Genomic DNA, 16,403 nt, shown 5'->3' with positions numbered 1-16,403 from the left:
GACCCATCTGACAGCTCTGTAATAAAATGAGATAATACAAGACACTTTGTAAATCTTAAAGCTGTAAACCCAGGCAACTGGGGGGCCTTCACAAATCAAGGCATCTATTTTCACAAAGCACTATGTAAAAGTCAGCCAACATTAATAGTCTGAAAGGCAGATGCAATGTGGAACCATGATCACTGCAGGCTTGACTGTGGAAGCTGGAGGACACAGAACTCTTGGCTCCACTGGGGGAAGAGTAAGGAACTGGGACATAGCTTTTCTCAGAGGAATCTTTTCTATCTTATTAGATGTCTTCTATCCGTGCATGTACAATGTTTTCTTTCCATATATTTGTGATTTTGTATTATTTGGCATTTGTACTTCTCTTAAAAGCTAGTCCGAGAACACTGGTTGTGAAATCAGGGGACTGAGTTTGAATATGGCAGCTAGGTGACACACTGGATAATAGAGTACTACACCGGGAGTAAGGCAGACCTTAGGCACTTCCCAGCGATGTGAGTCACTTAACCCGTCTGACTCAGTTTCCTCACCTGTCAGATGAGGATAACAGCAGCTGCCTCCCAGCTTTAAGAATCAAATGAAGTGTTGGTAAAGCACTTGCCAACTTTATAGCGCTACATAAATGCCACTGGTATTCCACCTGTCTGGACCGAGGCTAGTCCCTTCAATTTCTCTCGGAGTTTGAGGTCCTCGGTAAAATAAACAGGCTGAGCGGGATGGCCCCGAGGCGCCTGCCAGTTTGGCTTGTAAGCTGTGAATAAGAAAACAAAGACGAGGAGGAGGAGGAGGAGGAGGAGGGCAAAAGATCGGTGGCAGCAGGAGGCCTGGAGGACGAGCCACTGATGCAGAGATCTAGCTTGGTCCAGAATCACCAGGTACTGAGGCGCCTCTGCGTGCATGCCCGCATTGTACCCGCACTAGGGGGCACGATCGCAGGACCCTGGGGCTGCCCGTCAGTCACCGGTCCAGGAGCGATCAAGCGCTCGGTCACAGGTCTGGCCCAGGCAAGGCTGAGCGCCTCCGGGCCCCAGGCGCCCACGTTACGGAGATGGGAAGGGGGAAGGAGGGCTTGGCAGCGGGTCCGGACCGCGCCTTCCAGGCTCTGACACGTCGCTCGGACGTGCCGGCCGTGCGGAGCTCCCCGCCCCCTTCCTTTCTCCCTTCGGCAGCAGCCATCTGGGGCCGCAGCACCGGCCCTGCGCTCGCTGCCCCCGCGCTCCCTCCACGAGGGCCAGGCCGGCTGCGCGCGCATCCCGAGCGCGGCGAGCGGGCGGACGGACGTGCGGAGCGCTTCTCTGCGCGGCCCCGCTTCCCCTGAGCCGCCATGGAGGACTCGGGCCGACCCCGTGGGTTGCGCCGCCGCGGGCGGGGAGAGGCTTCGGGGACGGCGGCGCCGCTGCCGCTGCTGCTGCTGCTGGTGCTGCAGGCCGTGCCCGGGCCGGGCCGGGCAGCCGAGGAGCCCGCGGAGCAGCAACGGCCCCGGGCCCCCCACGGCGAGTGCCACTTCTACGCCGGAGGGCAAGTGTACCCGGGGGAGGCGGCCCGCGTGCCGGTGTCGGACCACTCCCTGCACCTCAGCCAGGCCAAGAGTAGGTGCTGCCCCGGCGGGGAGGGGGCGGGGCCGGGGCCCTGGATGTGCGGCTGCACCCCCCGATCGCGGGGAGCCCCGCACGGGCCGGGATGCCGGTGTGCCGAGCGAAGCATCTCCTTAACGAGCCCCGGGACCGGATGGTCCCCAAGGCCTGTGGTGCTTAGATTGAGCAGTGCAGATGCCCTTGTGTTACGGGACAAAGCGCTCGGGAGCCGGAGCTTAAGTACCAGGGGACTAAGCTGATTTCTGCCACTTAGGACGTGGGTGACGCTGGGCAAGTCCCCCTGTCCCTCGGCCTCGGTTTCCCCATCTGCAAAATAAAGGGGGTGGGGAACCCCTGATAATAAAAAGATTTGTTCTGGGAAGTTTGGATTCAGTCCAAGGGCTGCACTTGAGGACTTAGAGGGCCACATGTGGCCGCAAGGCGTTCCCCACCCCAGGACTAGGTGGCCTCTAAATTCCCATGCTTTCCTAAATCTGGGATAGTGGTAGTGGGGCTGCCAGGACGACTACTACTGTCATTCAGGGTGAAATCAAACGGTATACTAAAAGCCTACCTCGTGCCCCCAGCCGCAGAATGAGGGGATATGGCCTTTAGACTTCCTTCCAGCTCCAAATCTGTGGGTACTGTCATTATCCACAGTGCAATGAAATGATTCCTTTCTAGACCAACAACTTTAATGTTCCTTACTGCTTTTTTTGTGTTTCTCTGGATGGGGCCTGTGGAAAAGGAAATGGAATGGGGGAATGGGAATTAACAAACTTAGGTTCATAACCCTTTGCACCCAGCCAGTTTAAACTTATAACTATTTGCCTTTCTGGCTGCCTAGAGAAGGACACGTCAGTGGAATCCAACCAGATTCAAGTGCTGAAAAAAGATTATGTGCCCCTGTGAAGAGTTTAGGACTATAACGCTAGGGGAAAAGACTAGGGACAATTTTCAGTGTTTTTGATAAAATTAATTTTATATCAGAGGTCTATATTTGTATCCCCAGCACAGCACAGTGCTGAAGAGACCTAACAAATGCTAGTGGATTAGTTGAAAATCCTGATTAAATCCATGAAGACTGTAGCTGAGGGGCAACCTTTTAGTTTAGAAAAATCATTTGCTTTGTAATTGGAGACAAATGCTTGAGATAATTTATAAACCTTAAAATCCAGTATAAGTGTGAGCTGTTTCTGTTACCACCACCAAGTGGCTACATTCCCAATTTGTGGAATAAATGTCATGAGAGACAAATCTTCCACAACTGAAACAAGCCAAGACTTTGAGTTGATCTTACCATTTTGCTTTCTAAAAACTTAATTTCAAATTGTCGTGTATAGTTCTATATGTTTGCATGCTTCTGGTAAAATCATACTCAGATGGAGTATCATGGTATGGAAGTGACCCTTGATTCTCAAGAGCTATGACTACAGCCTTGTAATTTTTCCGAATTCAGGGAAATTCATCACCAGTTTTGTGAAGTGATTATTTTCTTCAGCCACGGTAAATTTCAAAGATAATAAATAATATTATTGAGGGAATGCTATCTGCATTGAAAGGAGTTCCCACATCAACAGAATTAAAGAGCTCTGAAATATGTAGACAATACATACACTTAAACTTTAAGAAATTTTTATAAGCTTGCTATATCAGATGCCATGGTATTATTCAGTGAACATATAATTAGGGATTTCATTTTGAAAAAATTACTCTGTCGCTTCTGAAGTATTATAATTTCCAAATCTTACAGATTTTCTCTAGCATATCAAGGTACCTTGAAATGTTTATGGCAACTAGGCATTTACTAAAAAAATTACACCAACCCATGATTTCTCATGAAAACAAAAAAAAGCTTCCTCTTTGCCTGAAAGCACATATTTACTTTTACATATTTGCTTCATTTTTGTATAGCCACTTAGCAGACTTATGCTTGAAAGAACTGTCGCTGGAGTTCAGTTCATATACTATTAATATAACTTCACCTCTGAATGCCTAGGTGGTTTTTCCAAGTACTTGTATTTCAAGTAATGATAAAATCAGAATCCTGACTTTGCAAAAATCAAAACTTGCTGAAGAAAAGTTAATAATTTTTCTTTTTTCTTTCATTACTTAGGTAATTTGCATTAATCATTTATGAGCATCCCCATATTTTGATCCGTAATGACTTCTTATTTTGATCATTAACAACAGTATTTGGTCATTTATTATAGTAATCCTTTTGATACTCAAAAATCTTTCTGGGCACAAAACATGAAATTCAATTCAAATCTGCTATTTGATTCTCCTTACCTATCCTTGAAGCTGCCACTTTTGGAAATTTTGTAAATAGATACTAGCTTTGGAAAGAAAGAATGGGTCGAAAATTAGCTTTCTAACTAAGCTTTCCTTCCTACACACAGCATCTGTTTATGGATATTTGCTGAATACCTCTCATGATGGGTGCTGTATTGAAACCATAATCTCTGCTTTCCAGAAGTTTCAGGGAAACATTGTCTTATTGATCTTCAGAAACTAAACAGCTGCCTAACTTACACTTCATTATCGATTTTAGTGAAGTCTTAACTTGCTGAGACGCGGCTTCAGGAGATAACCCTGATAACAGACTGTTCAGCAGACAAGGAAATCTCTCCTGTACCTAGGAGCCATCTTCCTACAAACTGGCATTTGAAGTCTCCAGCAACTCTTTGGGCCTTGTTTTGTGTTAAAGAGTTCATTAGCATGAAAGATGATTTCCTATGGAATGGCCTCCAGCAGTTCCTCCAACAATCCAGCAACTTCCTCCGTGTGACATAACCCATCAGATTAACTATGTGCAATCTCTCTCTTTTTTCCTTTAAGTTTCTAAGTCAGCACCTTATTGGGAAGGAACAGCTGTGATAAATGGAGAATTTAAGGAGCTCAAATTAACTGATTATCGAGGAAAATATTTGGTTTTCTTCTTCTATCCACTTGACTTGTAAGTAAGACTCTCCAAAGCACTGTACATTAAAGCCTCAATCAATTTGTATCCAAGAAAGCAGAACTCTCAGTTAAGCAGAGATTTTTCTCAACATTCAGCTTCTGGAAATGATGCAAGCCCAAACGAGAAATTTTGTCCAAAATAAATAGCTTTTATAATATATCCCAGGGTTGCTACACAATAATTCCAATCTCCTACACTTTCTTTAACTACAGCAATTATATTCACAATTACTAAAACACCTTGTAGCATAGAGGAAAGCGGGTAAGGCTTAGAGTCAGGAAGGAGGTTTGCTGTTGAATCTCCTTTGTGACAAGTCATGGGACCATGAGCAAGTCACTTAAATGAGCGGCTTTACCTGAGCTTTAGTTTTCTCCCAGGAGTATGCTCAAATGTGACATTTTCAAACTATGTGAAAATAAGAGTATGCAAAAATAATCCCAAGTTTCCTATTTGAATATTTCTAATCCTCCATTAAAGCCCTTTTAAAGTGCTTCATAGTGGCATGGAGATGACTCTAGGTTCTTGGAATACCACGCCAAGGGAGCATAAACTCTGGCAGATGCCATTAAGCTGAAAAGGGTTTGAGTTCAAACCCAATGATGTACTGCAAAGACTAGCTGAGCTAACTTCTGATAGGAGCATCACCATGTAGACTTCAGGGTGTTGTATTTTTCAGCCCCAGCAATTTGAAAGACCATGCTGTAGTGAGGGATTCTTACCAACATCCATAGAGGAGGTACCCACATTGACAAAATTACAATTCGTTGACATTTTTATGACGAAAAAAGGAAATAGGAAAATGTTTCCTGGCTTGTGTGCCACAAATTAATGTTACTGTTTCATCAGAATTAGCTTGGAACTTCATCGGTATGGTTTAAGGTAACTTTAGGCTTAACTTACATAACCCATTTCCATCAGTTCCTTCTTAGATTTGTCTAACTTGAGACGGTTTGGTATTTCACTCCATGAATTCTACCAAATCACTTTACTGAGACAGAGCACAAGTATGTGTAATAATTAAGCTGTTTAGCTTTAGATCTGTACGAAAAATCTTTCTAATATTTGAACAACTGCAATTCGTAACATGACAATATCTAGTAAAAGCCCAAGCTGGAAATACCTATATGTGAACATACACAATAGATAGGAGTGTGCTGGTAAATGTTTAGTGACTAGGCTGTTCTGGTGCTGTGTACAATTAAGCGTAATCTGCATTATTAACACTTTTTAAAGTAGCAGAGCAGTAACTTAAGCACTGAATTGTAGTAGTCGCCAGTTTTTGAGGTATAGATGCTCAGGTTCTCCTGTTAGAGGTAACTTTGGCACACCCTTCCCTATAGATAAAATAGGATTGAACTTTTGGAATTCTCTTTAGTGATAAGACTAGCCTGCTTTCTATGTAAGGGCAAAAAAAAAAATGTGAACTGATAGAATAGATTGTTTAAAAGTAGTCTAATGCAATTGAAGGTGTGTTTGCAATTCTGATTTGTTTTTAAAAAACAACTCACTAGGAAACAAGAAATAAATAGTATCCTACAAGTACAAAGCACTGTCGGGGTCCTCCTGTCCTGGGTACATATCTAGTTCCTGAGATTCTGTCCCAACATGCCTTTAAACAAAGGGATGAAACCTCAGGGCACCCAGCAATCCACCAAGAACAGAACAGCTGATACAGGCTTTTTTCTGCCACTATTTTTATTTATCCTCCACTAAAGCAGTTGAGAAAAATTGAGAAATTGAAGTGTTGGAGAACTGAAATTAAGCAAAGGAAACAATACTACATCATTTCCCCCTCCTCATCCCCCCACTTCCTGCCCCTCAATATACCCAGTATTTCTCCCAGGTTGGGAAGAAATAGTTTTTGGGGAAGACACGGGTATAAAAATTGTTAATTACCTGGAAGTTGGGTAAGTTCCTTGCAATAGTCAGTGAACATCTAGGTCCAAGCACTAATTGTAATCATTGGAGATAAAAAGAAAAGTAAAAGACAGTTCCTTCTCTCCAGAAGCTGCTAATCTAACAGGGGACATGGTTTGCAAATTACTGTGTACAGACAAGCTATATATAAGATAAACTGGGGAATAATGAACAGAAAAGGATCGGCATTAAGAGGGATTGAGAAAGGCTTCCTGTCAAAGGTGGGATTTTAGCTGGAACTTGAAGGACACAGAGTTGAGGAGGGAGAGCATTCCATGCATGGCGACAGCTGATGACAATCCCCAGTCAGGATATGGAGTGTTGTTCAAAGAACAGTAAGGAAACTAGTGTCTTCACTGGATCATAGAGCAATGAGGGAGAACAGCACACAGTAAAAGATATTAAAATGAATTCTAGGATTTTTGAAAGAAACAGATCAATTGGTGATCTTTGATATGTTCTAGTACATAAAAGTTTGCAATACAGCTGGGAATCATCTATTATTAAACTACATTTGATCAAAAATATCTTCTGAATTGATTATTGCATCATAGTTTCATATATAAAACTGCTATTTTAATGTGTCTTACACCTATTAGAATCTAAAGATTGTTTTGGAGAAAATAGAAATTATGTTGGTACTAAATAAATATGATTAACTCTTCTAAGAAAACGGAATTGCTTTTTCCTTTTTTTCTTCCAGCACTTTTGTGTGTCCTACTGAAATTATCGCTTTTAGTGACAGAATTGAAGAATTCAAGGCTATAAATACTGAAGTGGTTGCGTGCTCTGTTGATTCACAGTTTACTCATTTAGCATGGTATGTGACTTACCTTTATGTGGTTTTTTACTAAAAAAAAAAAAAAAGGACATATTACAGGTTGATTCCCTTTATGACAGTAAAAATGTACTTACAGTTCTATATCCGAATATTCAGTAATAGATTTATAAAATAGAAAATGAACTATTGGTCCAATCAAATTAAAATATGAATGCTTAAGAAGACTGTTGACTTCTTAAATTGAGGCAAAGGTGCATTAAATGCAAAAGCTATGAAAAGATGAAATTTTTTTTTTAGATGTGGCCAATGTGGGGTGGGTCAAACTCTTCCTAAGGGGAGGGGAAAGGGAGGGGAAAGTCACTCATAACAGAGCCATTGCCAGGGGAGAATGCTTAGGGAACAGGAAAGGACAAAAAGCATGATACAAGTGCAACAGAAATGACTTCTGTTTTGCTTAACTGTGCATGTATATTACATGGCCTTTTTTTTTAAGTAGAAGTGGGGAGAGATGGGAGGAAAAGAAAATTGTTCAACTAAACTGAATTTTTTAAAAAGGAAAAATGTGATGGGGGAGCAGAGGAACTGGAGTTTTTAAGTTGTGCCTATACTTGATTTGTGACCTTGAGCTGAAAGTAAAATCTTTGAAATTTATTGGCACACTTTTTTAGGAAGGCATCATGGTACAGTTGAAAATGCTGAACTTGGGGTCTCATAGAATGAGTACCCTAGCTCCTCCTTTGTGAGCTGGGCAAATCACTTGACCTCTCGAGACCTCAGGTCCCTCATTGCTAAAATGAAATGGTTAGACTAAAAGACCTCCTCATCCCTTTCACCTCTAGATGGCCCTGTGATTATCTAGTACAGGGCTGTCCAAAATGCTCTGCATGCTGCCCCTAGTGTGATTTATACGGCCGCCTACAACCATAGAAATTTACATAAATGCTTTAGTAAATAAAGCGAGGTTCTCACTAAAATGGCAAATCAAAATATATCGTCTGTTGTTTCAATAAAAACCTAAGGTTGGACAGCCCTCATCTAGTAGAAGCAGCATGGTGTTGGGCAAAAACATCCTCACCTTTAAAATACTTACTCTTGTTTAAGCCATCACACTCCCTACTTCCACTTCAGTTTTATAAAAGAAGAGACTAGGGATCTGTAATCTGTTTAGCCCTCAGTGCATCTGTGTGTCTAAGCAAGGCCCATAGACACCAAGACTGAAGACTAAAAGTGCCAGGGAGGAAACCTGGCTTTAATTGGGAAAGTCATTTCCCTTCTCTAGGCCTGTTAATCTTTACCTGAAAATGGCAACAGCACTTGAGTTACCTGCCCTGCCGGGTGTTTGTTAGAAAAGTACTTTTGTAAACTAAAGCCACCACACAAAGGAGCTGGATTTGCTAGGAGACATCAGGTAGGTCAAGATACAGGGATGCAGCTGTGGTTTTCCATTCGAGGTGAGCAGAAGGTGTTATTCTGCTAAATCTTCAAGTGTCAGGCTTCAGTTTTGACAGTAAAGACATGAGAAATGAGGGTGATCAAGTTCAGTCAGTCTTTTACTTGTTGCTTTCTGCTTTGTTGTATATAAAATGGAGATGATTCCAAACTCACAAATGCTGTGTAGGTTTAACTGTTTTTAGCTAATAAGAATCACAGTCTCTAAGAAATGTACACTTGATTTTCTTGAAGGATTAATACCCCTCGGAAGCAAGGAGGCCTTGGGCCAATGAAGATTCCGCTTCTTTCAGATTTGACACACCAGATTTCAAAGGATTATGGAGTTTATCTGGAGGACTCAGGCCACACTCTTAGGTACTTCCTTCCAAATCTATTTCCCACTCTCCTTTTATTAAAATGAATTTTCTTTGGTTTAGTAGATAACAAAGTTTGTTCAAAAAACAATCAGATCTGTAAGCCTGCTGTAAATGCTCATGTTAGATGAATGTAATATTGATAAATAATGACATAGTATGAATAATAAAAGTGATAGATTCTAACTTCAGTCTTTACTGTACCAGTGTTGATCACATGACCTTGTCCTTATTAGTACTATCTTCTGTCCAAAGACACAAGTATGGAGAACACTGGAGGGAAACTCCAATTTCAATAGATGTTAATTTAATAAGCCACATAACCTCCGTAGCACCTACTTGCCAGGGTTGTTGTAAGAATAAAACGAGATTGATGTTTGCAAAGCTTTAAATGCTTTATAAATTCTAGCCCTTGTTATATCATCATAACTAATGATACATCTTCATTCCTGTTTGAATGCCCTATCCTGGTGTGGAGGGTACCCCGGGTTCCCCAAAACCGTCACAGAGAGTCAAGATTCTGCAGGAAAGGCTTTGAATGCAGGCCCACCGGTGGCCTGGATGTCTGTCTGAGGATTATCCTGGCTAAGTCAGGCATGTGGTATTGAATATTTTAGCCGTAGCAACGCCTAAACACTCTGCTGAGTTACAGAGGAGTTGAAATTCTGCTTCATTGGAAGGAAAACCTTTACTGATAAAATTTCATATCCTTGAAGAATCAAAATTAGTAATAAACTAAATAGAAAGAAAAATATTAATCAGGCAGATTAAGAAAATGGAGTAATGGCTAGAACCCATTTTTAACTTCATGTGGTACGTGGTTCTACTGCAGTCTCCGGGACTTTGCATTGACTGTTCCCCATGGCTGGAGTGCACTTTCTTTTTTTTATTATTATTTAATTTTTTGGAGGTGGGAAGGCAGGGCAGTTGGGGTTCAGTGACTTGCCCAAGGTCACACAGCTAGTAAGTGTGTCAAGTGTCTCAGGCCAGATTTGAACTCAGGTCCTCCTTACTCCAGGGCCAGTGCTCTATTCACTGTGCCACCTAGCTGCCCCCTGCACTCACTCTTGATATCTCTGACTCCCTTCAAGACTCAGTTCAAATTGAGTCTTTCTCCCTAAACTTTCTTCTGCTCTGTATATATCTTATATATTATTTAGATCCTGTTTTTATGCATGCTTTGTCCCCTATTAGAAAGCAGGGACCGCTGTCTTGGCCTTGCTTTGTATCCCCAGTGCTTATAGCCTAGGGCCTGACGCATAGTTACATGCTTTATAAATGTTTTGATGATTAATAACCGATTTGCATAGAGATAATAATTAAATATACACAAGTTGCTGAGGCCACTGAGAGTATAAAGAGAAAGGTGGCCCAGGACAAAAGTCTTTGGGAACACCCACAGTTAGACAAAGATGGAGAGGGACCAAACAGGTAGGAAGAGAACCAAGAGAGAATATTGTTATAAAAGCCTAGCTAGCATAGAGTATCCAGGAAGAGAGAGAGAGAGAGAGAGTAGTCATCACTGCCAAGTGCTCCAGAAAGACCATATTAGAGGAGGACTGAGAAAAGACTATCAGATTTGCTCATTCTGAGATTGTTGTGGACTTTAAAGAGAGCAGTTTCAATTGAGAAATTAAGTGGGAGGCGAGATTGCAAAGGGTTGATTGCTAAGTGAGAGAAGGAAGCTGGGGCAATGAGTAGACAGATTTTCTAGGAGTTTGGCTGAGAAAAAGAGAGAAATGAGACCATAGCTCAAAGGAACAGGAATGGGAGGGTCTAGTGGAGGTTGGAAAGACATTGTTTGAAGGGAGTGGGGAGAGACGGAGTAGATAAGGAAAGCTGCTGAAGAAGCAGGAAGAGATGGGGAGAAGGACGGCCCGGTCAGAGGCTGAGAAGACTGAGACGGTCTTGAGTCACTCCAGAGTAAATGTTGTTTTCAGAGTCTTACTGTGTAATTAAGTAGAACAGGTGATAAAAGTTGTCGGGTGACAGTGTTTATTTTCATTTACTTTTCTTCCCCCGGCGTATATATGACTACTCATCATCCCCTCCTATAAACGAAGCTCCACAAGGCCAGAAAATGTTTGATTTTTGTCCTTGTTCTTGGCAGCCCTCAACACATAATCGATGCATGACAGAAGCTTATTGATTTAAGTGCTTAGCAGAGAGACTAAAAAATGGCAGGGTATTTGTGTACAGTTAGAGAAGGAAGTCCCAAGGGACAGTTTCAGATTTTATGTTAGACTCACATCCTGGACACCAGAGAGAGTAGAGTAACATTGCCTTCACTGAAAAGGAATTTCATTTCTCTTAATTCTTCTTCCCTTTTCAGAGGCCTTTTCATCATTGACGATAAAGGGATCCTACGGCAGATTACAATGAACGACCTTCCTGTTGGCAGATCAGTTGATGAAACTCTTCGTTTAGTCCAGGCATTCCAGTACACTGACAAACATGGAGAAGGTAGCCTTCTTTTCTTTCCTGCTTTAGTTAGCAGCTATCACAGGCCTTTTGTCTTATTAGTCTGAAAAGGAGCAATGCAGCTTCCTTTCTTGTGTTGAAATTCTCCAGTCTTGTGATTAAGCTGTAGCTCCAATTGAGAGCTAACTCATTTCTGCTATTTGAAGACAAATTGAATTGGTTTATAAAATTCATTTTAACAGATTGTTACTAATACATTCTTACATACCGTATCAGGGGAACAATAAACCACATCAAAAAATGTTACAAAAAGGGAAGAATCCAACTTCAATCCCACACAATTTCAAATTGTGTTGCTCTCAAGATTTGCTGAAAGTAGTCACACATTTGTGACAGTGTATTGCTTTTTCAGATTAGGTTTCTGTATTAAAGTTGGACAGATTCTTCCTGTTCTAATGCAACACTCATTTGTATTTGCCTGTTCCACTCCATTGAGTCTCCTTGTTGTGATACTTAGTGGATGCCTATTGTTAAGTCCTTTTTCTCTAGGGAGTTTTAATGGTGACCAAACTAAATTAAAATTTCAGATTGTACAGCTTGTAGTATTGACCACAATTTCCTTAAAAGTACAGCTCAGTGTCTGGGTCAATATGCACTTTGGTTACAGGGGAAGTTCCTTTTGGTTTGTCTTTCAAATATTCTTCTTGATGGACTAGTGAGTGAACTGTGCCGTTGGGTACAAAGTGCTAACTTTTATGTGGTTTGCATTTTGGTAAGAATTCTATAAATAGCTAAATTCAAGTCCCTTCAGATTTTTATTCGAACAAACTTTCTAACTAATATTTGAGAAGCACTTAATTCAGTCCATTTTTTCATTGTTAAATTTAACTAAACATAAATTGGCAGTGGTGAAAGTAGGCTAATTTTCAGCATTTTAAATTCCTTACTAAGGGAGAACAATCTCACATAAAAAATAGAATGCTCAGCCCCCTAGAAGAATTCTTCTGTAATTTCGTAGCAGTAGCATTTAGTTCTAGTAATTAAAAAGACACAGTTTTTTTAAAGGACTCAGTTTTTTTAAAACTTATGTTTGTTTGTTCCTTCCCCTGTTAGTCTGCCCTGCTGGTTGGAAACCTGGCAGTGAAACGGTAAGTTCAACTGATTTGGCTTGGGATTGAAAGCAAGGTAGATGGGGAGGCAAAAACCAGCTAAGCTTAGAATGTTGTTTCCCATGGTAGCACCATCTTGATTTTGTTAATAGAGCAAATAAGCCTCCATTGATGGGCAGAAATGTCAGAGGGTAAAACTTCTTAGGCCTCTAGGCAGGGTAGTTGGAGCTGGAGGAAACAGCCAGTTTTGATGTGGTAAATTTAAAAAACAAGTGTTAGGAGAAATGTGCTTTTGAGAAGGGAAGAAAATTATGGAGATATTGGGATAGGTTAGATAATCCCTCAGGGTTCAAATGTAGACCCTTAACTTATTAGATTGAACACTTAGTGAAATTGCTTTCTTGTAGTCCAAAACAATAAATAGTCATAACAGTTCCAAAAATGAAAAAAAATGTTTGAGTAAACCTGGCTTAAGTTACACCTAAGCTAAAGCTTTGTGGCCTTGTTCTTTTGTCACCTTTTAAGGAAGGACTGAGTGGAACCAGAGACAGGCCAGCTTTAGGTTTTTAGGATAAGTCTTTGACAAAAGGAAAGAAAAAAGTTGAGAATAGCTACTTTGAGCCAGTTCCACCATTTTGTTGTTAAATTTTGACAATATCTTAGAGCCTGTTTACATCCTGTATCATTTCCCTATGGAATAGAACTCATCATGCTTGTTTATTATAGAAAATGCCATCTTGCTGAGGTGGCACAGCTAGTTAGTTACCGAGCCGGGACTACAAATCAGTCTCCTGACACCTAGTCTGTGTCACTAGTCAACGTTCACATTTATACAAGTCTTTACAATGCACAAAGTACTTCTTAACAGAACCATGGGAGGCCAGTTTCCATTACACCAAATTCCCCTATGGGGTCAGCAAAAATTGCTAATGAAATGCAAAAAGCATATTTTAGTGTGTGCTTTAAAGTGCAAAACTCATGACACAGACTTGAATTTGACCAGCTTGATTATGGATAGAAAGTTACATGTATTAAGGGAGATTTTATGATGTGTTGGTATTTTTTTAATAGGAGATTTTAAATTTAATTGTTCACTTTGCAAGCCACTTGTGAGAATGCTATTGTGAGGTGTAACATTGTTTCAGAAGCCTCTGGGTTTTTAGCTACTTAGCCAGGTATCAATGGACTCACAATACTTTCTTATTCTTGAATATATTTTAACAAGTATTTATTTACAGGACAGCAGCTGTGTCCTCGGTATCCTGCTAGGTGTTATGGTTTTTAGTTTGGCATTGGTTTCAGATTTTAAGAATAACTGACCCTTCTTACCCCCAAAATTATAAATTAGAAGAACTCTGATGCTCCCATTAAAATTGAGATAGCTTAGATCACTTAACCCAAAATTTTGTCTGAGAGGAAATTACTTTTAAAAATACATTAACATCTGTAGACATGCTCTTTCAATGTGCTTGACTTAATTAGATCAAACCTGAAGAAGCTATGAAAGCCTGGTGGCCAAAAGAAGAGTTGTAAGTATATTGAGGGGATTTGTATACAGATGTTAATTTGTTAAATGAATTATAAATTCGTCACTGGAGCATTTCAAATGGATGGATATAAAGAAATTAGTTTTACTCATTCTATGGTAAATGTACCCATCTGCTGATGATAGTGTCTCCGTGACCTTGGGCAAGCCCCTTCACCTCCCTGGGTCTGTTTCTTCATCAGTAAAATGACAGAGTTTGCCTCTCAAGTCCCTCCCAGCTCAAGGCCTATGATCCTTTGATCATATATGAAAATACAGTTTAAGTCATAGGAATAAGCATTTTCTACAGACAAGTGAAGGGCAGCTGTTCAGTCAGGTGGGTTTCAGATGTGACAACATAAATATACAGACAATTCTTGCTTACATAAATTCACATTATGCAAAAAACCACATGTGTTAACTTTACAGTACTATGCTCTCCCTGTCTCTGCTCCTGCCCCTCAGCTCCACAATCCACAGCCTCCCACACACCACCTCCTCCAACCAAAAAGCCCAAAAGTCCTGCCAGTGAAAGCAGAACGGCAGAGAGATTGCCACCACCACTCTAGGATGGGGGCTTGGCTTGAGACCTTTGCTCCACTCTGCCCACCTGCCCCCATGTATCTCTCTTCTGTCTGCCTACATGTCTGTGTCTAGTCCTCACATATTTGGCCCCCATGTGTTCTTCCTCTCAGTTCTGGCTATCCCCTGATGTGTCTTTCCCCAGTTCTTCGTGTTTCTTCTTCTGTACTCACTCCTCTGTCCCACGTGTCTGTCCCCTCAGCACCCACATGTCTTTAAGCCTTGTGCTGGCCCCCTCCCTCCAGTGGCTCAAGGTCCCCCTTCCTGCCTCTCTCCCTCCTTTCCCCATGTACAGGGAAATTCAAATTGAGTAAAAATTGCTTTACATAGATGTCTGCAGAATGGTACCCTTAGGTGAAGTGAGAATGTCTGTACTTTGGACATAATAATGTACCTTCTGATAAATTAATGACTTTCTTCTTTCTTACACAGATAATTCCAGATCCAGCTGGAAAACTGAAGTATTTCGATAAACAAAATTGAAATGTTTGCTCAGGTCGTGTCTAGTTCAAAAGTCACAAATAAAATTTTCGTGGTTTTGATACTACTTTGTGTTTGTAGTGATTGGGGTGCACCTTAGTAGGAGGAAAAAGAAGGGGACAAGACATTACAACCAGGAAACACTGTTCCCCATAGCCCAGAGGCATCTATTTCTTGATGAATTATACATGGTTCAATGAAAGCTCAAAGTAGACAGTAATATATCTTGGAGGATTCATGACAAGGAAGGAGAACCTACTGAGAATTCTTTTATTTTTCATTGGGAACCCTAAAGGGATGAGTACTCAGGTCTTCAGACCCTGCTGAGAAGAGGCAGGCAAAGATAGTCTGCTTTTAAAAAAAGGTCTTTGTCATCATCAAAAGGCACTGTAATGCTGAAGCTGTGGAAATGCGGTACGGTGGTTTGACAGGAATTCTGGTAGAGTCTGTTTGGCATATGCAAATAAAATTCAAATGAGCTAACCTGCTTGTATTGTATTGTATTCTTGTATTGTATTACATGCACTTCAAAAAGTTACTAGTGTACATAACAGCCCTTAAATATTTAACTATCCATAATCTTTGAATATATATCTATACCCATAAATTCTTTCAGTTCCCATATCTACTCTCAGGGTCACAAGTTACTAAATGCAGTGCCCATTGAGCCCTCTTTTACATGCCCTAAGATATTTCTTCATACTTCAAGTATCACGAATCTATCAACAGATATTTATTAAAGTACTGACTATGTGCCAGGCACCATGTTAGGTGCTAGAGATGCAAAGATAGAACCCAAATAGTCTGCCTTCCAGGAGTTTCCATTCTAATGAAAAAAAAATACACACGTGTATATGCAAAGGCATCTACAGAACACATACAAAGTGAATCCAAGGTGTTGTGGGAGGCCAAGTGCATCGGCTCAGCCAGAGGGACCACAAGAGACTTCGTAGGCAAGTTGGCTCTTGAGCAGAGTCTCGAAGAGGTTTCTGAAGGCAGAGATGAGGGAGTTCATTCCCGGCTTGGGGGACAGACCGTGCAAAGGCACGTGTAGTAGATGGAAGGACAAGCCTGGAAGTCAGTAGGCCAATACGGCCAGATCATAACGTATGTGAACCAGAGCAATAAGATTGGGAAAGGTGACAGCAGAGAAAAGCCAGGAAGCTGCCTGAGCTCTCCCTAGTTATCCTCAGAAACAATGTTAAATCAAGCCTCTAAACAGATTCTGGAGTGACAGA

General features: G+C 41.2%; 1 protein-coding gene across 2 annotated transcripts; it reads left to right on the top strand.

Annotated features, from left to right (window-relative positions):
* The first annotated feature begins 1,168 nt into the window (after nucleotides 1–1,168).
* On the top strand, nucleotides 1,169–15,232 carry PRDX4 (peroxiredoxin 4). Of its 2 annotated transcripts, XM_036746233.1 has the most exons (8): nucleotides 1,169–1,595; nucleotides 4,422–4,539; nucleotides 7,166–7,282; nucleotides 8,927–9,049; nucleotides 11,381–11,511; nucleotides 12,583–12,617; nucleotides 14,061–14,107; nucleotides 15,118–15,232. In XM_036746233.1, exons 1-8 carry the CDS (start codon nucleotides 1,331–1,333, stop codon nucleotides 15,119–15,121), a joined length of 840 nt encoding a protein of 279 aa, XP_036602128.1. In that variant the 5' UTR covers nucleotides 1,169–1,330; the 3' UTR covers nucleotides 15,122–15,232. The 2 variants fall into 2 exon arrangements, with proteins under 2 accessions (XP_036602128.1, XP_036602127.1); XM_036746232.1 differs by lacking the exon at nucleotides 14,061–14,107.
* The last annotated feature ends 1,171 nt before the right edge of the window (nucleotides 15,233–16,403 follow it).

This window comes from Trichosurus vulpecula, chromosome 2, assembly GCF_011100635.1.
Source record: "Trichosurus vulpecula isolate mTriVul1 chromosome 2, mTriVul1.pri, whole genome shotgun sequence".
NCBI lineage: Eukaryota > Metazoa > Chordata > Mammalia > Diprotodontia > Phalangeridae > Trichosurus > Trichosurus vulpecula.
Note: the sequence above shows the minus strand (reverse complement) of the source record. Positions and strands in the feature narration are given on the sequence as shown.